Source organism: Melanostigma gelatinosum (genome assembly GCF_949748355.1).
Source record: "Melanostigma gelatinosum genome assembly, chromosome: 14".
Lineage (NCBI taxonomy): Eukaryota > Metazoa > Chordata > Actinopteri > Perciformes > Zoarcidae > Melanostigma > Melanostigma gelatinosum.
The window spans coordinates 4,326,697-4,354,449 of record NC_136647.1 but is presented as its reverse complement, the minus strand read 5'-3'; the positions used below and the strand labels follow the sequence as shown (position 1 = coordinate 4,354,449).

Sequence of the window (27,753 nt, the reverse complement as noted above, 5' to 3'; positions counted from 1 at the left end):
AGAGGAGGGGCAGGGCTCAGACTGCTGGAAAAGGAGGGGTCGTCCTGACAACACAACACTCGCAGGCAAGTCCCGCCTCTTTAAACTTCAAACCAGAAGGCCACATGTCTCTCTGGTTCTAAATCTGGCAGGAAGGCAGGGCTGCAACTCGGAGAGACTGGAGGGCTGGAGCAACAAGACTATTCACACCAGAGCCTTCGGGAAAAAAAAAAAGAGGGAGACAGCCGGGTCACAGGAGTCCACCACGCGTCCAGGAAACAGCTCACAGCTCAGGGATTTGGCCAAAAGAGGCGGGGAGCAGTTTGTTATTGGAAAAGCTGACAAGAGAGCAAGGCAGCAGGGAAGGGGAGGGGAAGAAAGAAAGAGGTGGCTGCCTGACTTTGACTTTGGTCAGTGAAGGCCTCATGCAGCTTCTTAGCAGCAACTCAATCCTATTTCTATCTGCCTGACTCTGAGCAGAGTTTACCAAGAACCCAGGACTGAGAGAAACAGAGGAAGCAAAGGGAGGAATAAAGAGGAAACGGGGAGGAAAAAAGAGGAAACGGGGAGGAAAAAAGAGAAAGAAACATGGTAAGTTTGGTCCCACTGCCTTGTTTGGAGCGCTCATTAAGTGTGGCTGTGGTGGGCGGGGAAGGAGGTGGGCAGAGCTCTGAGTGCTGCAGAATGATTCCTTCAGAAAGTTGAGCAAATTAAAGTTGCAACTCTTTATTTTTAGTTTGCGATTTGCTCATTTCTCCAGGCATTTTTTTTTCTCTCTTTTTCCCACTTTGTGCTCACCAGCCCGGGGAAAAAACAACATTATAAGCACTTTACAAATCCAGAGCCTACGAGACTGAAGCAGTTAAATGAATGTATTTGTCGTGAAGCGAGAAGTTGGGAAGAAATGGAGCTCGGGAACTTTCTTTTCTTTTTTGTTCAGAAAATGAAATTGCAAGAAAAGTGATTTCCAAGGCTGTTCGCACTAAATCCTCCCCCCTTTTCTACAATCGTTGTGTACAGAGAGAGAGAGAGAGAGAGAGAGGGAGGAGAGGGGCGGGTGGGCCGACCGCCCAACTTCCCCATATCAGTCCCGGCAACACATTTGGTTTCAATTACTTTGTTCCGCTGCTATAAATAAGTAACAAGAAGCTGAGTGTGGACAGACTGCAGCCTACTGTCAGGGTTCCACTGTAGAGGAGGAGGAGGAGGAGGAGGAGGAGGAGGCGCATGCCTCAACACTGACTCTGGGTCTGCTCTGGGTGGGAGGGCTGAGTGGCTGGCTCAGTTGGGGTGAAGGGGCGCGCGTGTGTTGGTGTTTTTAAAACCCAGTCTCTGTGTAGCTCACTAAGTACAATTATGATATGTTATTTTATCTATTGGGGGAAATTCAAGTAATGTCCAGGTTAGTTGGAGCCTGCATTTTAGCACAATACCAAACCGCTTTTTTCCCCCAACACCTTATTTGAAATCATAACAGGTTGAACGAAAAAACACTTATTTTTAATTCAGCATAAGAAGCCTAATTTTACATTTTGTCTTGACACAAGGAACCACACAAGATAAACCATCTGATCAAAAAATAAGTCGACAACATTACAGATCATACCAGACGGTTGTGTTTTCGATTTCAGTCTAGATCAAAAAATAAAGAAAGAAATTAGGTTTTTCCCCAGCTCGAGTCTCAAGGAAAGTCTCAAGTCCTTGAGTTCAAGTTGCAGTCTTTGCATGAAATCTGCAAGTCTTTAAGGTCTGACTGATGATGAAAGTTGAAAACTTCTTTTCAAAGTTACTGATATTGTTTGTAGTTCCTGCGTGCAGACGCCATATCATTCAACTCAAAACCGAATTCTTGAGTGCAGATTTTGGTGATTTATGTCAGAGTCAAGTGTATACAGCTCTGGATAAATGTTTGATTTGGACCGTGGCTGCGGTCAGCTTGGATTCACAACAGACTCCTGCAGCTGAATCCACTGTTCATCCATTTGAGCAGTATGGTCCAAACATTTCTGTCTTTGCCTGAATATGCACTGCTTCTGTCTGGTTCCACAATGCAAAACCTGCCGAGGTCAGCATCCTTTGGTTTGTGCAATTTCAAGCACCCGCCTTTGCTTTAATAGCTTAAACAAGTGTGATCTAGAGTTCAATTACTTTTTTTTTTTCATGATTGCACAAGTGAGAACTTGTTTATATCCAGACAGAAAGCCAATGAGCGGTGCCTTTTCCAGAAGACTTTTCAAACTCAAAATTGCTGCCTCAGGTTCTGCAAATGTCTCATTATTTCAATTTTCTGCAGACCTCCGTGAGTGACGAGACAGAAGTTGCCCACGCTTATTGACATGCAACAGACTTTTGCATCTCAAGCTCAGTAAACAGTCCTTCTCGCTGAAAGTTACAAATCAGAACTGCATACTGTGTAAGGAGGGCGTTCCTGGTATCTTCTAGGTGAAGCACCGAACTCCCAACAAGCGGCGATCTTACACCCAGGAGAGCGCTGTTTGTTCCTCATGTGAAAAGACAAGTCAACGTTGATTTGTCACCTAACTTGCGTACTTCTGTAACAGCACGTCCGTAGTTATTTTAACGCAAACAACAATATGTTTCTGAGGATACGTTGCTTGTTTCTACAGGAGTTCTCGTATTTGAAGTTTGATTTTGAAAAAAAAAAGCGAGTTTTTCTATTTGGAGCTCACATAAAAGGCAAAGCTGTGTACTGTTCCATCACAACATCACCTTTCCCTGCCACATCAGTGCTTGAAGTTGGAGTTTTCCCAGTTTTGTGGGAAATTGGTACGACCAGAAGCTTCTCTTCCGCGAGAAACAAAGATTGGCAGGAAGTGATGAAGGAAATTAGCAGCAACTGCTGTGTCTTACCGACAGCCAGCTGTCGTTTTGGGTCTCCGCACTTGTTTTCTACATTGATTTCATTCGTCTGAAGAAGCCTCTGCCACCAGCAAACTCCTGAGCCCATTCCCTCCCACTGTCACTCAGGCATGTAACACTGCCCACCTGCTTCAGGACACGCAGCAGCTGTCGCTCAACGCACAGTTATATCGGGAAGAGAGTCAGAGCTGCAAATATGCGCTGACCTCCCAGCCCCGGCTCTCTGTCTCTGTCTCTTCATGGGCTTCTAACTGTCTGTCTGCTGCTGCCTGTAACCAGAGTCAAGACGACACTCACTCGGATAGAATCACCATATATTTACAAGCAGCGCTGCTTTGCAGACAGTTGAAATACCCGCAGGAGTCCGACTTTAAAAACATGTTTAAAGTGAATTTCATAGATTGTAGTCGAGGCTCATGATTCCAATTTTGACAAATAAACCGCATTTTCAAAGAAGCGGACTGAGAAAAAATATTTTCACTGTGATTTTATGTCTACCACAAATCCAAACCTTACAGTGAACAAGAATAAGTAAATGCTTTCATCAGTAGAATGTAAAGAGAACAGTGTGAAGAAGCCTCAGATGAGTTGCTGATCGTAGTAAAAAATAAAAACACGAAATAATTAAAGTGCTGTGCGTACATACCACAGATTGTGTTATTTTACAATATTGGTTCTTAAAATATTGGCATTTCCAACCTTCCGTTTTGCTTCCTACATATTGAAAAGCTTCTCCTTCAGTTCAGTGAATCCCTGGAGATCTGAAGTCTGCAGCCTGCGATTTGAGAAGTGCCAGTTGAGAATGACGTCAAGTGTCCTTGTTTAAATCAATGCAACAAGAATATCACCTGTACACACATCAGACCAGTACGTTATAACTCAATATTCTGTTGTTCACGAGGGAGACAAAGGACAACCGGAGCTAATTGAAAGCATTTCTTTCCAATTTAACAAAAGAGAATCATATCCTCAAGTGTACGTTATGCAAGCGCTGCCAATTAGCACGAGAAATACTGTTTAATTATGACTGAAGTAGCGTTGCTTTGATCGGCTTCACATCATTATTTTTATTAATTTGTATCGACACTGTAACTGTTCAAATCAAAATGTGCTGTTGCAACAGGGCGTTCTTTTTTAAGTAAAAAAAAAAAGATGGAAAAAATATGCAGGTATCAGCCGTGATGACTGCAGGCATCACTTCTAACTTTGAATTTGTTGCTCCTTCAATGGAGTTTTGAACACTTGTTCATGTCAGAACGCTGTGACTCTGTAACCCTGGCTGTGTTTGCAGCCGCTGAGCTACAAAGGAGCCCATTCCAGTACAACAAAAGACTCAGCTGTTCGCTGAGTGTCTGGAGGATTTATACTTTCCACCAAATCTTTGCGGCAGCAGTTTGGCACATTGGAGCCGCACTTCAAACGAGTCAGCCTTCTCTCTTCTGAACAACATTTAGCATCCAACCAGCTGCTCCACTGAACAGGACAGAGACGGAGAACAGCCAGGCTGTGATTATTAGGGTTCCTGACATTTATTTCTTGATCATTATCATTACTAAAAAAAGAACAATGGTACTTTTAAGAGAGCGAGAGAGTTTCAGAAGTCACCAAGAAGGAGAGAGAGAGAAAAAGAGCAGAACGTTGAAGGAATCATACTGTGTGTTTACGCTTTCCAAACTAAAGCAACATGTTGCTTAGAATTAGAATTAGTTTGTATATTGATGAAGCTTTGGCTATCTTCATCAATCGTGTAAAACACACCAGCTGTGTTGCGTAGTGTGGCTGTACTACAGAGACAGAAGGCACAGTGGAAGCATGGATATGCCGGTCCTTAGAGTACATGTCATACTGTCTTTCTCAGAGATAACTCTGTGCTTTATCTTTGAAGCACAGCTTGCTTGTGCTCACACAGACATTTGTGTATGACGCAAGTGTTCGCGGCTGGGTTTTCACCCCAGAATAGGTCACATGCAGCTGCCAGTAACCCATCATTTACTTTAACCACTGTTTTTATTTTACTTGCGGTGAATGCACACGTTAATACATTCTTTGCGACATGTTTGTTTTTTTGGAACAAGATAGATTTTTCTGAGCTTTGGCACCGCGAATAAGTGCATCAACCAATCAAGTAGTGGTGAAAGGGTTAAGTTAACTCTATTCATCAAACAACAACGCAGAAGCTCCTGAGTCCGTACCGAGATTTAGTTATTTCAACCTCGAAAAAGGCAGCACACACTTTCTGTTCTTACCTTTCACAATAAAAGCTCCAGACATACAGTGTAATATTTGCAGGCCAGTATTTAGCATTTTTGTGTGGTTTATTCATCATGCCGCCAATTAATAGAGGTATGTACTTATGACTCGGTATTGTTACTTTCATGGACGTAGGAACGCATGATGTAGTTGTTGTGTCGAGCCAAAAAGGCTCAAACAGCCATGATGATGTGTGGTGTGTACAGTCTGGCAGGGAGTAGAGGTTGATTTGTATTTACTGTTTCTGTTTAATTATTTATCCCCCAAATGATTCTGATGTTCTTATGCAGGCTGCGGCTTAAGAGTACTGCCTCCTTTCTTATTATCATATTTAATATGTATTACACTGGTAAGTAAGTGGTATTAAATGTAACACACATGAACTATTTGAATGTAGCTTGTTGTGGTGACTTCTGCCCGCTGCATTAGCATCAGTCAGCTTTGCTAAGTGCACAGCATCAGTTTTTCAGTTGCTCAGACTTTGAGAATTGCAGGCACACGATGTTGGAGTGGAATATAAATTACAGACTTTGCAGTTTGTTTCCAGCCAAACCATACGATAGCTGTGTGCAGAGTTCGATACAGTACCTCTGGCTATGAAACAGACCCGCTGTGACTCTGATCAAAGACACCGTTCATCCTCAGAACATATTTTTAGCAGTGTGGCTGCCTATAGAGAGCACTATATTTAACAGCTGGAAACTTGCCTTGAGGACTCATACTTGAGTTTTCTGCAACCATAAAACCACCCAAGTCTGGAAAATTGTGAAGAATGACTCATCAGACCTTTTCATTTCCGTGCTACTGGAAATTGACGGACATCTTTGCTTGTTGACAAGGGACAAACACTGTGTCTGAATGGCAGTGTTGCCACAGAGACCAGCGTTGTCCAACTGTGTCAAACTGTTGATCAACTTACTGATTGCCAGCAATTGGCAAGAAAAGAAACTGTTAATGCAGCTTATTTTGTTGTTTTTTGTTCCGTAAGTGAGATGCGAAGAGCGATACTACTCATGTCTATCTGGTGAATATGAAGCTACCATGTGTATTGGACTATTTATTGTCCGTACAGATACAAGGGTACATATTCTCATCGAATTCAAGAAAGAGCTTGTTGTTGTATTTTTACAAACAGTTTTTATCATGAACACTTTCACACAAACATGAATATTATGAGGTGATGAAATGAGGTTCATTTGTTCGAGCTTCCGCGCCACGGATACGGAAGGCCTTTACACCCCGAGTGTGTAAAGGCCTTCAAACACAAGATGAATGCATTTCTCACCTCAAAGAACATTGGCAGAGCCTTTGTGTGTTAACACATGAAATATTTACATCTCTGTGCTATCTTTTACAACATTATACCGCATTACTGAAACGGAAATTGCGAGGCAGATGAGTGAGATGAGGAGGTGAAAAGAGGGGGGAAAGTGAGACAGGAGGGGAGCGAAGAGGAGAGGGGGATTTGCTGAGTGAGTGATAATTTGAGGATTGGACTTTGAAGCAGGAATCGAGTTGCGCCCATCCAACCTCTTCCCACGTTCGCTTGGCGTGGCTGCCGAGTCATTTCCATGGAAATGATGACCCCCCATCCCCGTTGTTCGTGGATTTTTCGCTGCAGGGTAAATAACGCCGAAACCCTCAAACGCAGAGCGATTTGAAAAGAACAGGCGCAGAGATGCCACAGTTACATCCGTGATATATTTGATTCCCTCTCTGTGTCTTTACTCGCCGTTTAATGAGTGCCGTCTGTAAAAACCCACTGGACACCTGGGGGTCCATCCATTACAGTCCTCCTTGCATTTATTTTCTTTTAAAGTGTGATCCAGCCATCAGGCAGGTCAATTAAGAGGGAACGTTCTTACTGCGGCGGACTGGCAGAGCCTGCTGTCTTTTCAAATCATTACAGCCTCCTCAGACCTCGGCCAGACTGAGGGACAAATATAATTAGATTCCGCTTGTCAATCAGTGTTTCCGGTTTCAAACGTACAGCAAGGCCTCCAAAATAAAATACAAAATAGAGTAAATAGATGCTGGAAGTGGCACTTTTTCCTCATTTCTGTTTAAAATATAACAGTCATTCAGTAGGAGGGGGCGGCAGTAGCACAGTCCTCCGAGGACTGTGCTACTGAGTCACAGTAAAAGTTGATTTCACATTTACATAAATACCTTTTTATTACCTTGCTGATTGTGCACAGTGTGAGTTCTGTGATTGGAACCATGTGAAACACTACAATCATGTATTTAACAAAACAAAATCTCTCTAAAAGGCCCTCATCAGGCCCTCCCGTCCTCATTATTGAGGCGCTCCAATATGTTAAAACTTGAATGTTTAATGTTTGCAAACAACTTCTCTTTTCTTTTTTTTCACTCTCCCGACAAAAAATGTTGTTCGTGAGACAAATGACAAGAACTGAAAAGGTCCGATTGGTCGCTGACACCCAGATGGATGTGTGTTTGATGGAAACGGGGTCTGTGCTGCCGGCTTCAATCTGCTAATGGGGATGCTCACAGCTCGAACATGAAGTCAGGGTTTGGGTCCACGTTTGAGCTGTTGAATTCAACATTTCAGAACTTTTCCTTTAAAAAATAAAATCCTCTACGCTTTACTCAACCGAGATATTGTGAGTGAAAGATTTACTATCAATGCATGAACATAAATGTTTCAATTAATTAGTATCACGTATTATTACTAATACACAGTAAGCACTGATTTGGTGATTTGCAAGTTAGAACTGCCATCTGAAAGGTCCCACATTGTAAATATTGTTTTCTTTCAGTTTCTTTTGTTTATGACAAAGCAGGTCTAAGTTTGTTTCCGGTTGCAGTGTATGCGAGTGACATCAGTTGGCAGGAAGTAAACATGGCAACTAAGTTCCATTAAAATACCTACGGAGCGCTTCAGACAGAGGGCAAATACAGGTTTAGTCAGACGGACATCATGAGGAAAATCAAGCATGTAAACATGTTATTGTTTAAACCTAAAAGACAAGGTTGCTGCTCACTGTTTGCCAGAGTCAAACATTTCTGAGCCAGTTGGCTTCCACTTCCTCTGACATCTCCTCTTCCAGTCTTACTTCCTGCTGACAAGACAAACAGGGGCTCTAAAAGCTCAAACTTCACTGAAGTGGCTCATATTTCTGGGCTCATTTCGTCTGTTGGTGCGCCTCTTTATTTCTGGAGATAAGTGGGCTGCTGCAGACAGAATGTTCATGTTGAGGTCCAACATCCTGTACACTGACAACAATGTCTGACAGGGAACCTTTCTGAAAAGTAAACATTTCAGGTATTTTGACTTTAATGGTCTTTGGGTCGTCCGTCTGTCTGTCCCATTCTTGTGAACCGATTATCTCAGTGAAGCCTTCAGTGAATTTCTTCAAATTTGGCACAAACTGATAACATTTTGGAGGTCAAACATCATGGTCACTGTGACAACCCGCGCTCGCCATTCTTGTTGACGCGATTTCTCTGAAACGTGTCCCTCCTGTTCTCGGTGGCCATGAGGCCACACCCCCTGCTATCATAAAGTCCTTGTTTTCTCCATAGCTGCTCGTCTTGATATTGCTAGGTGGTGATGTTGAGACAGTCGTGCATGCCGACTCCAGACCGGGGTGACGTCCATCATGTGGTTAAGTTTTGGCAACAACATTACTTCAGTTTAGGGGAAGATGGTGTTTTTTGTTGAATACTCCCTTTCCGTGCTGGCGTTTCCAGCATTAAATCCAGACTAAGTTGTTTCAGCTTCAAGGTCATGGTGTCTTTGTTTCTCCACGTCTCTCTGAAACATACAGATATCTATTCATCTCCTATATCTCCCTCTATGTCTCTTTCATTTTATCTTATGGTTTCTCCTCTGAAGTGCACTCGCTCTCTCCTCTCCCCTCCATCTCTTTTGTTTTTATTCAGCAAGTTCTTTCTCTCTTTCAGTGCATCTCCCTCTGTCTCTTCCACTTGTGACTCTCATTTCTCTGTTTTTCTCTCTATGTATCTGTCCTTTTCGTTTTCTTTTTTTTTAACTCTATCACATCCCTAAGAGAGTACAGCATGACCGATTGGCACTTACCATGAAAATTGGTGTTCTAAATAGTCCTAGACTCCCTAACAATGCACAGCCGTGCATACAAATGAATGTTGAGGCATCAGAGAAGATGGACAACTGCAGCCCAGAACCTATAATGATGATGCTTGCGGTAAATGCCGCAGATGTTTACCGGAAACCATGTTTGAAGTGCAGCGGAGTCAAAATCGCCATCAGTCAACTCGTGAATTGACGGCTGAGGTAATTTATGCAAAGAGGTTTTGACCAAAATTAAACTATATGTTACATGAAAAATCATGATCGGCAGACTAGGAGAGTTAGGCATCATGGACGGTGACCTAGTTCAAGCTTCAGGTGCACATGTTGTACCATGAGTTGAATCTCATCACAAGTCCCTGAAGTAGGGACCATCTGTCAGCATAACCCGGTCTCACTCTGAACTTGTCAAAAACTGCCACATCCATGTCTGCCCTTAGTCCCTTCTCTCAAGGAAGAACTACACCTCCTCGCCATCGATTTTTGGACTTTAAACATTCCTCTACTGTAATACCCGTCACTTCAGGTACGCCAATGCTGGGATCTCACCACAAACACCAGACACCACAATGAGACATACAGAGAGTTTTCCCTGGCTTCAATAGGCTTAATCAGCATGATGTGAACTTGTTTGGCAAGGGCTTGAATGTAACAGACATTCGTTTATATGTAAAAGCCCCGCACTCGAGCTTTAAGAATGCCAGCCATACAAATGGTGTACACATGGGAGGATGAAACACCTTCCGTTCCTGTGTGAGTTAACAAGATAGGAAATAGAACAGGTAACACATTTCCAGTATCTGGGTGTGGAGATTGACTAAATCCTCTCCCACTCAACTTTTTCAAAGCACATGCACTCCACAGCTTCAAAGTAAGCAGACAAATCCTCACACTACCAATCCCATGTCAGAATGTCATAGTCCTCAGCCTGGTTTCAGTTAAGTGTTAAAACAAAACTGAAACTTCAAATGACGGTCACCCAGGGAGGTAAAATCTCCAGACAACTCCAGTATCTCACCATCGTCTGAGATCTCGATGGGTCCAAGGGTCCATCGTCGAGATCCCGATGGACCCTTTTCACGCAGCCACTGCTTTTTTCAGGCCAACATAAAGCTTTGATATTTTTGATATATTTCTTTTTTTTTTAGCTTAAATATTATAAATTCAGTGTTCACACTCGCTTCTAAACATGAATTCTCATAACTTTAACTGTATTGCTTGCAGCAAGCATACATGTTTGATTTTTTCAAGGCTCTGTCAATAACGTCTCCAAATACAATATTGTTCTTTGACGCTGTAAGACCAAATTGTCCGTGCTGGCATTTCACTGTCTTGCTGCTGACGTGCGTAGCCCTTCCTACTCTGCCCCACCTTAGCAATCAGATCGCCTACTGACGATGTAAAGCAACCACGATTTGACCGAATGCCCAACCCTGCTGCAAACTATCTTAGTACCTTCATCATGTACTGAATTCATCCTCTCCTGTTTCTGTGCAGCACTGCAGGGTCAAGGAGGTCTTTATTGGTTCCCAAACCAAAGGACTCGTTTCACTCTGAGGCACTTTGGATAAAAGTGCTCTTCAAAAAGAGCACACTTGAAAAATAAGTAAATTGTGCTTTCATGCAGCAGTCACAGGGAAAGTATCGACCAATCAATGTTGGTCGATACTTTGAGACCGTCGCCTCAGACACTTTCTTCAGTTGGTGAATTGAGCGTCCACCTGTAATTCTACAAGTCTTACTTTGCTGCCACTGATAGCAGACAGTTGAAAACTAAACAGTTCAAATTATATCGGTGCAATGCTGCATAGTGCAACTGCTTCCTGTGGCTTTTCCTCTGTCTTCTCAGCTTGACATAAAGTTGTCCTGATTCTGAATTCATTGGATTACATATTTTGTAACTACTTAATTTAGAGAATATTCTATGTTGAGGGTTACTATAGTGTGTCTAACGGAAAGATAATAAAACAATTTCAGACACTTCTGAGGTCACTTCTTTCTTCGGAGAGTACGCTCTCTTTTTCCCATGATGTATGTTGATAGTCAGCTCTTAGTCAGAGACACTCAATTGGCCAAAGGGGAGCGCTTACCAAAGGCAGCAGAGGGCTATTTGCCGCCTGAGTTGACAATAGTTGGCTCTTCATCCGCAGTGAACATTCGTATCAATTTAAAAAAACGATCTTGGAGAAACATCAGATTGTAAATTGAATCATCCAGTCCGGGCCAACAATGTGCTTATGATCTCAGTTATCTAAACTTGCTATTTGATTGTGTCATATTGCAAACCCTTTCCTTTTTCGCGATGGTATTAGAGCAGCTGCAGCAGCCTGCAGTGTCGGCTAAAGGACTGGCGGATAGACGCGTCTGCACAGTTGCACCCTGCTAGCACCAACCAATTCAAAAAGTAGAAATCCAGCATCCTTTGGCAGCCGATGCATTGGTAGCAGCTTGTTGTCTGAAAGTTCCCTCAGGCTGGATTTATTGTTCTGCAAAGTTGCTGATTAGTTAATTAAACTTCTCTTTGGAAGGTGGGTCAGAAAGGGAAAAAAAAGCGTATCCACAACCTGGAGAAGCAATCACTATGTCAAGCAAGATTATGACTATATTAAACCAACCTACATAGCATCCAGAACGCTGGGATGAAATGACCTTGCCTTCGTTTTTTTCTGTGTCAATTAGCTTGTAATTGTTTTATAAAGCACAACTTTAATTAGAAAATGCAGTCATTTAATTTTCAGAGATTCAAATTGCCCAACAAAAGTAACTAAACCGACTGACAAACCGTAAACCTGGGACATCTGCGGCCCCAGTGGTTCTGGACCTAGGGGCAGTCATGCAGACAGCAGTTCAGTCATCACTGGACAGACAGTTGGAAGGACAGTTGATTAGTATGGGTGTAGCCTGAATGCTGATTTTCTAATGATTACTGGAATTGGATGGACAAAATGTCTAAGAAAATAAATGATGATCTTTTAGCTTTTCTGTCTTAACAAATACATTAAACAATGATGATGATTGAATCGCCTCATTTGCAAATATGTTCTCCACTGAGGGATTATGGGTATACACATATACCGATTTAAAGCCAGAGAGATTGTTTTTGCTTGGTCGACACCCCTGCTGAGCTCAAAAGACAACAGACGGGCTTCCAAGGTTTTGTTTCCGGGAAGCTGCTTTTGGCTGTGGGATTAATATTTATTTACTGTGGTTTTGGAAAACGAAGTTGTGTGCCATCTGGTTGAGCCACAGAAAATCCACAAGCTTCCTCTGAAAAATCCCCCACAGGCTCGTCCAATAGGCAGAGAGATCCCGCTAACGGAAAGGCATCTAAGCCAGTAGAAGTTGTCTGGATCACCATCAATCCCTGTGTAGTACTAAGGGAACACTGAGAAAGGACTGCGGCCGAGGCACGGAACCAACTACTTCTCAACTGGAAATAATTGTTTGTGCCAACAGTACTTTAATCTAACAGCACAGAGCAGTCCCTCGTCCTGCAACTGCATCCAAATGTAGTTTTAGTTGTGATACAGTGGCATCCTGGAGCTTTTACATGTCTGAACCACTTACATGATTGTTAAAAATAACTTTGAAACACTAGTTGACTTACTGGAGGGGTCTGGTCTTTACTCCACCAGCAAATGTCACCACAGGACTTACATCAGGAAGGTGAAAAGAGCTCGTATATACAATGCAACGTGTATGAATCTACATCAAAGGTCTAAGTAGAATTAGATACAGATATAGCTTGATCTTATAAAAGCAGCTGAGCAAACATTTCCTACCTCTCAGTAAGCCATTCGTTTCATTGTATTCCAGTAAGACATGGAAATAGCCTTCCTGCCACCTAAAACTACGACACACTATGGAAACCAGAAAACGACGTATGCCTCTTTTTACTGTAAATCAAACATTTTTGCACTTAAACTCATTATATTTATATGTACCTACTATAGTGTGCTGCAGGGATCACATATTTCATAGTTGGCATCACGCTGGTTCCGTCAACAAAAAGCCAATGGGATTGTTCAATTGGATTTTAGATTATTGCCGAAATGAAGGTATGCATTGTGTGTGTGTTCCTTATTTTGCTTTTTACTACGAAAGTCTAGCAACACGGGTCAATTTCCACTTGTTACATGTGTACAGTATTTTGAAAGGAAACTTCAGTCTTCACAGGAGACAACTTAAGTTTAGGCAATTGAAATACCTAGTTAGGTTTAGGCAACTAAACTAGGTTTAGGAAAACAAAGTGGTTTGGGTTAAAACGACTTCAGAAGTGCTGTTACTCAGGACCCATCGGGACATATTGTTGACTTCTCGTTTCACACGGGTGACATGTCTTTATTTTTCTTTCTTTGAATCAACGCTGTAAGGACAGAGGTTATCATTCTTTATCGATTGTGTAGCCATCTGAGACTTTCGTCAATTTTATTTATACAAACCAAAATAAAATACAGACTTGACATTCTCATTGCACTGCAGAGGCAGCTTTATATTTTCCTCTCCACCATGTCCATAAATATAGATTTGTTTTTTAAGCAAGCCATTAGTTCTCAGATGTCTAGTGTTCATCAGTTTGAAACCAACAGTGGTGCAGCTGCATAATCAAATTTGGTTCGCTAGGATTTAAGGGTAGACAGTGAAACATACAAGTTGTAGAGAGTAACTCCTCTCTGTGTTGGTATAGCATTGTTGGGAAATAACAGACTATGACAGAAGAAGACGTATTGTGCATTTGGTTGTAGGACTGTTGAATTCTTTATAATTCCACAGGCTGAACTGAATCAAACTACATCATGGCTTTCTTTTACTCAAGACTTTCTCATGGGGTTGGATTAGAAGTGCAGCATTAGTTCAGCAGGCACGTCTTGGACTTCATCTGTCTGGCCACTGTCTCACTCTGACTCATTCTCAATGAGCTACATCACCCTTTCTAGTTTTCTAGTCTCAAACAAGTAGGAAGTTCCTGACTGAATTATTTCTGGCTCTCAGTAACAACATCTAAGTACTCCGGTTGCCCCATTAAGAGCAGCACCCATGGATTTCTCTTGCAATATTAAAGAGTCTCAGTGTGTGATGTTCTCTAAAGTGACATTTAAGACTGTGAGAGTAAATCTAAAGCTAAAATAGTCCATGCTCCGTTATGAGTTGACTTGTGGTTCCAAGAAATTAGCAAAAACTGTTGAAAATGTTTCACAAAATTCTAAAATCTCTCGAAATGCTTTTTTAAAAATGGGATTGTTATTGTAGTTGAAGTGCTGCCTCATGCATCTTCATTGCATGTAAACACAAATAAGCTATGAAAAGCAGAAGTGCTCTTCAAATAAAGATATTGTTATTATTCAGCACCATTACTTCCCCCGAGGCTGCTTCCACAGCCAAGCGTATGAGTGTTTATGGTTCGTGACACAATTATGATTAAGATGTTAGCCTCTCACAGTGAGGGAGAGAGGGAGAGAGAGAGAAGTAAAAAGAAGAGGGAATGGTGTAGAGCGAGCAAGAGAGAGCAAGGAAAGGAGACAGGCAATTTAGCATCACTGTCTCTCTCCTGGGATAAAGGCGAGCCGCTCACCGCTGCCCTGTCACTGTGCTGCTCTGTACATCTTTCCCACACAAACCCAAACAATGTTTCGGGTTTTTTTTAAAGTCCCAATGCTCTTCTTACAAGCTATATCTCCAATAATCTGTAAAGTAAAATCATTATTTAATATTTGTCAGTGTAATTGTGTCTTTCCTAAATTATTGAATCATAACATTTTCTTGTACAATTAAACAACACAAAGCAGCTGCTTGGAGCTGTGGCACAAACGTTATAGATTGACAGATTGATGTGTGTCACGTCCTGCAAGCTAATGAAGATACAAAACACGAAGCAAGAACCATCAGATGATGAGGTACAGTTTCACAAATTCAAAAAGGAAGATCTCCAACTTTTTTTAAAGAAAGAAATTCACTGAACAGAAATGGAAACATTGTTTTCTATCTGAGCCGTCATGTTTGTTTTCAACACAAGCTGTGGTTCCTCTGTCCTCATCTACTGTTCAGTATCATATCTGACACACAGGGCCTACAAGCACAGGCTTTGCCAAATTATCCGAATCATGTGCTCAACATTGCCGTTGACAAGCATGCTAAGGCCACTTACAAAACAGAGAGGAGGAGAAAAAAAGCTTTTCTGCGTTAGTTTAAAAAGAAAACCAAATAGCCCAAAGTTACTCAGCTGTCCAAGTGTTCATTATGACATCCAGTCAGGCTTGGCCCCGGGCCTGCATGGCCTCACGTCTGTACGGCGGAATTTACCAGTGCAATTGGATGTTTTCTTATTCTTTTGTCATTTTGTTTTGCTCCGAAAAGGAGCTTTGTCAAATCCTGAACAGATTGGAGCTCTCATTAAATTGTTTACTGTTATTCTCTGACCTTTTTCAGTATCTGAACGTATTAGCCACTCTTGTCTCATCTGTAATGGCCCAGTACGCAGCTGCAGCACACAGCAATGAAGGGCTGTGCTGAGTATGTGGCCTCTGTGTTAATGAGGGGCAACAGAGTGGGACGAAAGGCAGAGGTGCTGGTGCACTCAGAATAAGGGTCAAAGAAGCCGTTATTTACTGAGTGCGATAAATTCACAAGCATTTATCTCGGTGACTCTGGTGCACAAACATTAAAGGACAAGTCCGGTTATTTCAGCGTCTTACTTTTGTAGTTTTGGCCATTGATCCCACTGGCAATTAATTGCTAAGATCTGGGAGCAAGACAACATTGCTATCAGTAGTAGTAGTAGAACAATGTAGGCCATCTTCTCTTGTTCTGGTCTTGGTCATTGTGTAAGTCACTAAAACTTGCTGTTTGGAGAGACATAAAGTCTAAGAATGCATGAGATCCTGGAATTTCCATTACAGTAGCATAAAAACAGAATTTGAATGTTAAAATATGCATATTAAGTGAAAGAAATGTGATCTGTTCTCCATCTTCTGAAAGGGTTAACCTTAAGATAAACATGTTGGTGGGGAGGCTGTTTTCACCACAGTTTCATCAGATTCCTTCTGCTCTTTGCCTCCACTGAGATGCACTGCTTCAGTGCTACCCTCTGTTGTTGTTGCTGAGCGATAATAAAAGGGGAAAAAAATACAATACAATAAAAAACAATTGCTCAAGGGGCTCTTCAGACGAAGGAACAAGACAGTTAATGGCAATGGAGGAGTGGTAGGGAGCAATTCAGGACAGCAACCACTGGATCTCTCCAGGCCTGGTTAATGGCTGAGGCGGGTGCACAATACAAGGAGAAAACCAACACATCTAAAAACATCGAACAGAGAAAGATTCCAAAAAACACACTTGGTGAAAAGACGCAGAGACAGTCATGTATAAAGCAGAGAAACATGCTTATTAGCGCAGTGCAACCAAATAAACCCTAAAACCATTACGAGAAGAGCTAATACTTGTTCTCTCCTCTTTAGCAGTGATATCTTCAGTAACTTTCCAGTCAGACGATCACATTTCTCCGCTAGCCTCTTTGCCCACACATTGCAACGGCCATTAAACTGCCTCTGGCTGTCGGCCATTTTGTATCTTCATACATTTGGAGGCTTATGAGCCCGAGGAATGGCGTATCCATTGGCAGCAGCCGTTGGGTCCTGGTACTGATCCACATGTTGTCTATAAAGGTCCTAATGGGGAGCTGCCTGGCTATTTGGCTGCAGAATTAACCAATAACATTTTGTAGAAACCTAATTTCTCCCTCTAATCAGAGACAGACGTTTTTTTGGGACCACTGGGCTTCCTTCGGGCTTTCTGAATGAGTAGTTGGCTGAACAGGAGGCACCATTGGACAGCAGCAGTGGAGGGGAAAAGAGTCAAAAGACCAATGATTTGATTTGCCTCCAATTCCCCACTTATTTATTTCCTTCCTGGCTTTTCAACTCCGCTTTCTTAACACACACTTCCACACTTATGAGAGTGGCCATTACTTAGCTTGTAACCAAGCACCATTTTCTTTTCTTAGTAAGCCTGTAGCCTAAGAGCTTATTGCAAAGCTATCGGTACTCTTTGTGCATGGAGGGATTGTCTATAGAAAGGACATGAGAGGCGAGTCATATTTCATTACTGCAGTGCATTTATTTTATGTATGTATATTTTAAGTGAGAGACGTTAGATCCGCAATGTAATACAGCGTATGTGTAGAAATAAGAAACATCATAAAAAGAATACATTCATACAACTTTGAAAAATATCATCGATTTGTTATTGTGTTATAAGTTGTACGTTTGTCCGTTTCCTACAGACAGTCAACATTGGTTTATTTTAACCAATCAGACCAGAACAGGTTCCTTCGGTAATAACAGATTTTAAAGGCACTAACAAATGATGCCGTCCTGCCAATAACGACGTCAGAAAATGGTTGTTTAATATATCGGTGTGCAAGTATACCGGATATTTATATTTGTGTGAAAAATATTGACCATAAGGACACCATGCATGTTCACCTCTGGGATGAAACATCCTTAGCCGAAGCCAGAATATCTTCCTAGAGACCTGATTTTACCAAAAGCAGACATAAAAGCCCCCATTTCTGTTAGTAATCATGATGCCATTTATGAGTAGGCGGAGCATAGGTAATATCTCTAATAATGTAGCCTGCTGTGGTGCAGCAGCTGTGGCGGCTTAAGGTTAGCAGAAGGCTAAGCTGATCTATTAGCAACATTTTCTCTCCATTTCTGAAACAGTTTGCTGGTATTGTTGCTCGCTACAGCCTTGAATCACAGTTTATCATCACTCATGCATTCAAAATCGATTCTAACAGTCAAGCACACAGCGAGATGTAGTTTGGATGTGACTTCAGCCCGTTATTGTGAGATAACTATTGTTTGCCTCCAGTGTTTGCTTTGTTTTGCCTCCAGCTAACACTGAGACGTTATCATTGTGTTGGCTGTGAAAGGGTCTGTCAACATGGCACCACCGCCAGTATAGTTTCTTTTTTTAAACTATCGACCACTGTTGTTATTGTTGTTCAGTGTCTGCTGTTGACACTGCCTTCATCTCTCATGGATTTTACTGCATCTTGGTGATGTATGACGTATTGAGGAAGAGCGCACAACCAACTCTCCGACAGGGTAGCTACCATACAGCTCAAACCCCTGTACTCTGCTCACATAGGGATGTGTAGAAAAGTACAACTCAACTCAACTTTATGTGTGTGTGTGTAGATCGTATAAAGGCTTACCTGAGAAGTGACACATTTACACATGAATGCTTGAGCACACACACACTTCTCCATCTGACTTCTGAACAGGTGACACTCAGGTGACACTTTTGTTGGTGTCACTGTGAGTGTTGCCTTCCTGCCAAGCTGCTGATGCTGTTGTCTCCACAACACCTGGAGATGTTTGGCAGCTTCTGCAGTATTCCCTTTTTTTACCCTTTCCTTTCGTCAAGGACACTTTTCAGTTGACTTTATTTCAATTTCCTGAAACAGATTAGTTGAGGGTTTCACATACCACTATCGATTCCAATAAATGCCATTTTTAATCAAACAATCTATTTTTTAAATTAGAACTGTGTTACCATTTGCATTTCATTTGACTGGCTTACTGACTTCTGTCGTCCAAAATGCTAGAATTGCTTTCATAAAATATGTAACAAGAGCTGTTGCTAATTTACAGAAATGCAATTATTCTAGTAAACAGACTCCAAAACTCTGTTTCAAAATGAATCTCCTCGCTGCTTTCTGCTTACCAAATTTCACTGACATGATCGTTTTTTAATTTTAGTTTCATATTAGTTTCAGGGTCAGTTAGCTGAGCTTTCCACACCAAACATGAACAACAAAAACAAAAAAACTCCTTGATGTAAACACATGTCAGAGTAGCCCTGTCAGCTCAACTGGATCTTGTTCAAATGTGTGATTGGACAGAACAGCGGTTTGTTCCAGGGTGAACAGTGTGTCTGCCATGACTGGCAGCCATATTTGGAAGCTCTTTGCTGTGGCAGGTGCTTGAGGATGGAAAACAAAAGAAAATGTGATGCAGGATCAGCTGCGTTATTAATCCCCACTCACAGGCTGCAGGTCTTTGTGAGGATTTTGCCAAAGAGCTAATCAAATAGCCTTGGTTACTTTTGGCTTATTAAAGCGGACCCTAATGAGCTTCCATCCGCTGGTTGTACATACATTCCATTTGTGTAAACACAATATCTCAGGAACGCCTTGGACCCAAGGATGAACTAACACGTTTCTGGGAAATAATTCAAGAATGAATATGCTAATTATGATCATTTCACACAAATGTCTAATACAATAAAATGATTAAGTGATGACATTTTGAACAGACATGGGTGTAAACTGCAACTCGACTGGCTGGCAAAGGCATATTACTATTAGTTTACTCTCACAGTACTGATTTCCCTATTTTCTCTCCGCCTAGACATCACAGAGATACGCTTCTTCATCTCTCTGCATCTCACGTCAAACAAAAATGAAAATCCGAGCGTACACAATGAGATGTCCCTGTTTTTTTTTTTGTTTTTTTTTTGGCTGACTGGTGCTTTGGATCCTCTGTAGCTTTAAACACTTCCTCAGAGGGCCCCTGTCTTGTGCCATTTGTTTCAGTTACCGCGTAATGTGTGCGGTTGTCAAAAACAATTGGCTTTGGTGGTCTGAGGCGTGCACTCCAAAGCACGGTAGACAGTAAATTGTATTTTTCCACAGAGTTATTAGGCCATTATTATGGAGCTTGAAGTGAACAATGCCTCCACGTCTTCACAGACAGACAATTAGAATCATCATTAATCGGCACTATCAGCACATCAATGGGGCAGAGAGGGTACATTGGAGTTATAGACCACTTATGGGGCAATCAATCAATGCGATGGCTAACTAAACTGTCTTTCATCATGCCTGAAGTGAGTGGCTGGTCAGTATCGGAGTGCAGTGTGTGAGAGGAATATTTACGCCATGTTATTTGTACTAATGTTGAGATGTACCCCATCGCTTATCTTAAAGGTCGTTTCCTACACAGTCTCCACAGCCGCATCACAAATCTCCAATCAATCATGGGTAGCTTCACCATGGAGGCCAAATGGTTTCAATAATAGCTGACTACATTAGAGCCAGACAAGAGAAAGTACTAGCTAACACAGTGGGACATTTAGCAGCTAAAGGGACATACATTTCTCTCAGGAGACCAAGGAGCTAAAGGAAGAAGGAATATTGGACTTACATTCACCAGAACTCTAAAATAATATTGTTGCTCCGTGTCTACTGGATGCTTAAACATGCAACTTTGCAGACTCGTTTGCCATAAGTTTTCTAAAATGGCATATGTCAATGTTGCGTGCAAAACAAATAAATGAAAATAATGCAGCTTTAACTTTCTACAAATTCTCTCCAAGATCTCAAACCATGCAATAGTCTGTGTTGATTCCCTCTCTGCCCAATAGCCCAAATGGAGCTGGATAATTGATTAACACAGTCGGTGCAAACCAGGCTGCAAAATGCGAGAAAGTTAGAGACAAAGATACTGATGGAGTTTGACTGAGACTTCGTATAAGTAAGTAACACAGAGGTCAAGGCGTTGCCTCAGCCGTTAAAATGTCTTCCTTTTTTTCTCTCTGTCTCCTCTCAGATGACCCAAGAACAGTGCACTCATAGGAACAATGTCCAGAGTTCAGAGAAACCACAAGTGTACAAAGTGGGAATATATGGCTGGAGGAAACGCTGCCTTTACTTCTTCGTCCTGCTGCTGATGATCCTGATCCTGATCAACTTGGCACTAACTATCTGGATCCTCAAAGTCATGAACTTCACCATAGTAAGTCACTCTTTTATATCTTGTTTTCCCCATTGGATCTTATCATCTGTGTGTGTGTCTGCGCTGATGTCTCTCGCTCTCTCTGCCAAGAGGATCATGAGATTGTGAGTGAGTGAGTGAGTCAATGTGCATCCATGTGGCTCTCCGCGGCTAATCTCGCATTCTGCTGCAGCAAACTGCATATTTTGGGTGGCCAGTTCTGACTGATTGCTCAAGGACCTCTCGTGGTTGCAGAGAATCACACTTTCTCAAAACACCGTTTTATTGCCTGTTTTATACTTCCATTGACTGCCTGCTGACTCCTTACTCACTATTTCCGGCCGGTAGTTGCTGCTAGTGATAACCCAGCTGAGAGTATCTCCAACCCCTCTACTGCTACTCTGCCACTTCAAGACAAACGCCGGCATACATCGCCGCTTGTTTTTTGAGTTTGAATGAATTGTGCGTTTTACAACCCCTTACAGCCCATCTGTGTCCAGTTGGCAATGTGGTCAAGTGCTTGCAGGTTGGTTTCTGCAGTGCTCCAGTAGCTGATTGTAGATGCACTACGTGTGCCTGACTGAATGTGTAGAGTGATGATGCCCTCAGTGTGTCTTCAAAGCGTCTGTCGTCGGTATGCAAATCAATAGGTAAAGAGTCATTTTAGTAGTTTTCTGTGGACTTTATGCAGCTATGATTGATCTTAAGTCTAAAATCCCTCCTCTGGACTATGAACGATGATGTTCAAATTGTGAGAATTCAAAAAGTTATAATGCTCAGTATATTTTTTTAATGTAATTATGTCCGACAAGCATAAGCCTTGAGAGAGATTATGTGTTCGGGCGTGTGTGTGCGTCAGCCTATTTGTCTGTCCACGGCTAATCTGGCATACTACTGGACCCATATTGTTTGTGCTCATTCATGAATGTATGCTCAAGGACCTCTCGTGGTTGTGGTGATTCACAGTTTCTGAAAAAATATATTTTATTGGCTGTTTATACCATCATTGACTGCTGACTCACTCCTCTTCACCAAATGGAAGGGGCCGCAAGTGCTTTAGTTTGGAATCGTATTTGTATACCACATATCTTGACCACATACTTGAACTAAAACACTTCAGTTTGTGGTTACGCCAAACTGAAGCAGCAGATACAATCCTGATTCCTGAATCCTCATTCAGTCAAACATCAAAGCAGTGATCGTTGCAGACACATCTGGCGGAGATCTGCACTCTACTGAGTGCACTTTCCTAGTTGTAATCAATGCGTGAACTGTGAATTTGGGGGTTGGGTATCCACATGACGAATCATGTGTGACATGTGCCCATTGAGACAGTACAGTACTGCCAAGTAAAGGACCTGGCTTTATACTCTGCATCACTTTATTGATCAAACTTAAACTCATTTACGATCTCCATTGTTTCCAGCTGCATTCTTTCTTTCTTTGCTTCTCGTTCACTGCTCATCTCTGTCTTGTGAAAAACACAAAAACAAACACCTTTTGTTCTCCCCATCTGGGGTGCATCTAGTCATGCATTTAGGATACAACCTCGACTCTGAAGCTGTCGCCCTGCTCCTCTCCGCTAAACCATGCTGCTGTCGCTGTACGCCAAAACAAAACAGCTCACATATGAACCATTTTAACTCAGGACCCCAGACTTGAATAGTCCATTAACAGCGTCTCGTTCTTTTCATTTCATGCTGATGACCTTTTAGTTTCTGGTTGTTGTGTTTTTTGCCCGACCAACTCTTCGTCAGATTGTTATCGCAACAAAATTGAATGTACAAACTTAATTTCCTGTTTGACACTGAAGACGTACTGACACCGGGGGCCAAATGCGTGAAGCGTTGTGCCCAGTAGGTTCAAATCTCTGCAATCACGAAGAAAGAAATATGCATGTACACAGTTGCCTTGTTATCAGCAAACATCAGGGACGTAATTCATGGCGTTCATATTAAAAATGAACTTTGCAAAGGAGATGAATAAAAACAACATGGACAGGGAAATAGAATGCTGCTTTCAATGTCAATAAAAGAAGTTAAGCATTGTGCTTTTGATAGTCATATGTGCAAACTGCAAATAGTCATACCCAATGACTGTCACTCTCAGTTCTCTCTTTAAAACCATGTGTGCACTGAGGTATGTGTTCCCACAACTTTTATTTTGGAAATATCACTTTCTGTGTTGGACATGGCCAATCATGTCTTTGTTTTTTGTTGTCTCGGTACATCTTTTACCCGTCAGGCCCCAGATGTTTGTGGTTTTATGAACTGGGGATACAGTCAGTTTAATCAGTCAACAAATGAGCAATAAAAGAGCAAAATAGGCATTTACTCCAATAAAGGTTCCATGGATTATTAGGTTAGGTATGTGAACAATAAAAAAGATGTTTGTGATGATCGAATTATGCCACTCCACATCTGCAGTACTACTGTCTTTCCAGAACCCTGTGAGATTATCTCTGTTTTCCTGCCTGGTTTCAGATTTACTTTCTCTTCCTGTCCCTATCTGTCTGCTCCATGCTCTGTCTCTCTCTGTGCTAGTAATCCTCTGTGCCTGCGATAAGTCAGATACAGATGCTACAGAGTACGACGCACACACACACACACACACACACACATTTATAAAGCACATACAAACACACATATGGTCGTTGCTGTGAATAATGTATGAGGTCTGCTGCACACTGGGCTTTAATATGAGATCTCCATAAATCAGAGAGCTGTTTCTCCGATGATGAGCTGTATGTTGTGACAGAGCGCTGCACTCGGCTGTAATGTTTTTAATGCGTCTCCCTGCAGATTACGGAATAAGAAAAACATTTTGAAATGAGGTGGGTAAGTTTGAAAAGGAAGCTTGTTGCACCATCCTCCCCCGGGTCCTCTCACATTGGCTTCCATTCAGTTTCAAATCAGATCACGGTTGCTGCTGTTCCTCAGGTTCTTAAATATTCACCTATTTATTGTTGGACATTGAATGAAGACTGGCACATTTAAGAAGAGAAAAAAATAACTGACTAAACTCAAGCTTGCAGATATATTTTAGTGTTTTTTCGCGTCCATCACTCATCCGTGTCGTAGAACAAATGCACTTCCACTTTTATCTGATGTAACAATCTGTATCGGCTCAGAGTGTCTTGTTTTGAGTGAGTTGGAGGAGGAGCGTTGGAGATGAGGGATGTTAGAGGCGCAAGAGATTAAATATTTACTGTACACCAACTGCAATTACAGAGGCATGTGTGCACAATGCATATGGAAGTGGACATCAGGGAGAATGCAGTGGTGGTGTTTGTGGGACGATGTGAGTCTACATGCACAAACTGTACAATGTGTTTCAAAGTTGATGTGCCATAAAAAGTCACTGACCTCGAGCAAGTTTAACATGTGTAGTTGTCAAATCTTACCACGGTCTCAGTACTGTATACATATGTGTGTACACAAATCTGCATGCGCTCAGATTTCAAGAGTTTTTAAAATATGAATGTAAATATGACAATGACACGCACACTGTTTATCCCCAAGGATGAAGTTGTCGCAGCAGAAGGGATTCTTTTGCACGCGTGCAGGATTTCTTTTCAAAATCATTTTTTAGTGCGCTCACAAAGCACGCCATGCCGGGAGGTGTCTGTGTCTGCCAGCACCAAGGGCTCTGGAGGCCTAAGGACAGAGTTACAGCACACTTGTGTACAGTGATGAGCAGGGGAAATGTCTGTCTAGCTTCCATATGAGGTGTCTCAAGATTTAAGCTGTCCACTTTTATTGGACATAATAAATTAACTTGCATCACCACACTGGTGTATTGTCAAGCAGTGTTATAGATACAATATGACATACTTTTGTCGTCTTTTTTTTCCAAAGATGGCCACTTTGCCTTTTCTTCAGTCCTCCGCCAACAACTACAGCTGCATGGCTAAAAATACATGTAGTTTTAGGACAGGCAATTTAGCCCTTTCACCAAAAAAACATGAATGTGTGTTCACTGGGTTCTGTCCTTTAGATACACTGCTAGCTTCTTGTTGTCTTGTTTCCTCTAAGTTGGAGTTCAGACCTTACTTTTCATTGGTCCATTCTATCAATCAATGGATTGTGGTCCCTCATAGAGAGACTGACCTCTGCTCGTCTCTGCTTCTCCACCGTAAACTTGAGCAGCCTGTGGAGCCTCTAGTCGAGTAAAGGGAGCCCTTGTGGTTCGGGAATAAACATTGTTGTCACAGTATGCCATGGTGGAGTAAAGTCTGTAGAACAAAATGTTGTTGCTCAAACCCGTAGCACAGCCTAAAACAAAACATCAAGTGTCCGATTCCCAAACCCACAATGCACCTGAAATTCTGCCTAAAACTACATTTACCGGTTGGGTTTAGCTCTCGTGGGCGATCCTTCACAGTTACTGCAGTGTGTCCCTTTTCCACGAAAACAAATTCACTTATTTTGTATTCATAAGAAATCTGTAGCAAATATGGAGCATACAGACTGCTACAGTGGTCAATAATAAACAAAAGTTGTATATAAATATACTGTATATTAAATAGGGTTCCAACTGTTTTACTCCCTGTACAACCACAAACACAATCCATTTGGCAGAAAGTGTGCACCAGTGTTTTAGATGTTCAGATCCTCTTAGATTAGACGTGTTCACACACACATCACTTCAAAGCATTTTCTCCATGCGGGGCAGTGCTCTCCACTCGTATTTTGAGCTATTACGAAAATGCGTGTCAAGTCCAACTTGAGAGCTCCCCGCTATACAAATGTCTCTCTAGATAACCTGCATTAGCGTGGGTCAACAGCTTATTAGTTGATGTAACGTCGAGTACTGTGCAGAACACACGGGAGGACACCAACAGACACGTCTACACAGATGCTGATATGTCGAGGCATGTGCGTATAAATGCGTATAAATGCAAAAAAAGTTTCTGTGTTCCGATTCTCTAGGCACAGACTCGTAGGCTATAAGGAAAATACATATGTGCTCATACTGTTCATGCTTGGTGTGATATTGGTCCATACCAAACTATTTAACACTGTAAATCATACGTTGCATTTTTGGCGTGGTAAAAATGTTATTTAACTACCTTTGAAGTGTTTAATCTTACATCAACTCCATCTTATTGCAGACTGTGTACCAGATGGAGTGGAATGCGTAACATTGATGAAGTAAATAAAGCTCCTAAGGCTGAAGCAGTAGCAGTGAGATGGGAAGCCCACAGTTGGCCTTCGTAGTCAGGGTCAGAAACTAAGAGAGCTCGGAGCAGAACAGTCATTAAAAGTTAATAGAATTCCCATGAATTAGAAATGAAGGTTTAAAAAGCTCCCAATTGGTCTTAATTAGAAGCAGCCACGCTCATTTCACCCTCCAATATGTTTTATTAAGATGTCAAACACAGCAGTGTCAATACAGCTGGTGTCCCCTGTTAATCAATCAATGCATCACCCAGACAGATACAGTGAACAGTATGATGATAGTCTTCCAGCACCATCCTCTTGTTAATGATCTGCAGAAGGTTTCCAGTAGTAGTGGAAGTAGTGAAGGGCCTGTGGGACATATTGGTACGTTTGTCTGATATGAGATCTGCAGCTTCCTTCATAAAGTCAATCTGTGAGTTTGTGACCGTTATGTTGATGTGTTGTTGCAGGTATGTCTGCGTGCACATACAATAAATGTCTGCTGTTGGTCGTGCAGGTGGTTATGAGTGTTTTACTCCTCGCCTCCGTCTCCAGAGATCTACAGCTCGCGCGGCTGCATTTGCAGCTTCCCATCATGTTTAATAGGCTCATTGCAACAGCAGAGTCAGCTGGAGACTCTCAGATTGAGACAGATTGAAGTGGCTACTCCTCATGTACATGGCGGTCCGGGCTCGGAGTCTGTGTGTGGTAATGAGTAAAAAGAGGGGGGAGGTGATGTATCGACTGCCCTCCCTTCTGGGTTCTTCCACTCCGGTGAACCGGGCCTTTCAGAGCAGTGATTCTCAACTGGTGGGTCGCGGACCCATTTTCAGTGGGTCGCAGGCCTTTGCCTAAACAAAAAAAAAAGAAATCCTGTGCTTTTATTTTGAAGGGGAATTTGTATGCAGTGGAGTGCCCTCTATTCACACTGCTTAACAATATTTGGCGTTACTGCCTTGTAATGCTAATATCAGCAGAGGATAAACTGAAAACGATACCTCTGTCAAATGACACTATAAGTAGACGAATTGAAGACATGTCGGATGACTTCAAACAACTTTACAATTTAGGCAAGTGGTCACTTTGCATTACAAATGGACGAATCTACAGACATAACAAACAAAGCAGTTTTACTCGTTTACGTGAAACATGTGTGGGATGGGGACTGACGGGAACAATTTCTCTGCACAAGAGAGAAACACCCTACACTACGACTGCAGAGGACATTTTCAGCTCAAGCTCAAACTGCACCATCCTTTCATCTTTTCATCCTCGATTTGGGTCGCAGCTTGTCATTAAGGGGTGATGGTGGGTCCCGCAGCCAGACCAGTTGAGAACCACTGTCCTAGAGGATCATAAGAAGCACATCGTCGGATCTATAATCATCAAACGCTGCTGCTGAGGCCACTGGAACCTTTTGCCTGAAGCAACGTCGTATGGAGTTGTTTTCTTACTGCAGCTGCTTTTCTTCTTGTGAAGCATTGTGGTGGTCTCTGGTGGAAGATAAAGAGGAAAAGGAGGACATGGACGATGGACTAGTCAGTCAAGGAAACAGGAACACAAATGGAAATGATTCCAGTCAATAATTAACAAATCACAAATACTCAATTTGCCTACAAATGTTTCA

The 27,753-nt window shown here is 42.0% G+C and overlaps 1 protein-coding gene across 1 annotated transcript in view; it reads left to right on the top strand.

Annotated features, from left to right (window-relative positions):
- Positions 1-241: 241 nt before the first annotated feature.
- Positions 242-27,753, top strand: part of sgcd (sarcoglycan, delta (dystrophin-associated glycoprotein)) — a 100,642-nt gene continuing 73,130 nt past the window's right edge. The window contains exons 1-2 of the mRNA XM_079283877.1: positions 242-570; positions 20,800-20,985. Coding sequence (XP_079140003.1) covers positions 568-570; positions 20,800-20,985 — 189 coding nt within the window. The 5' untranslated portion in view covers positions 242-567. The remainder of the gene's footprint in view (positions 571-20,799; positions 20,986-27,753) is intronic.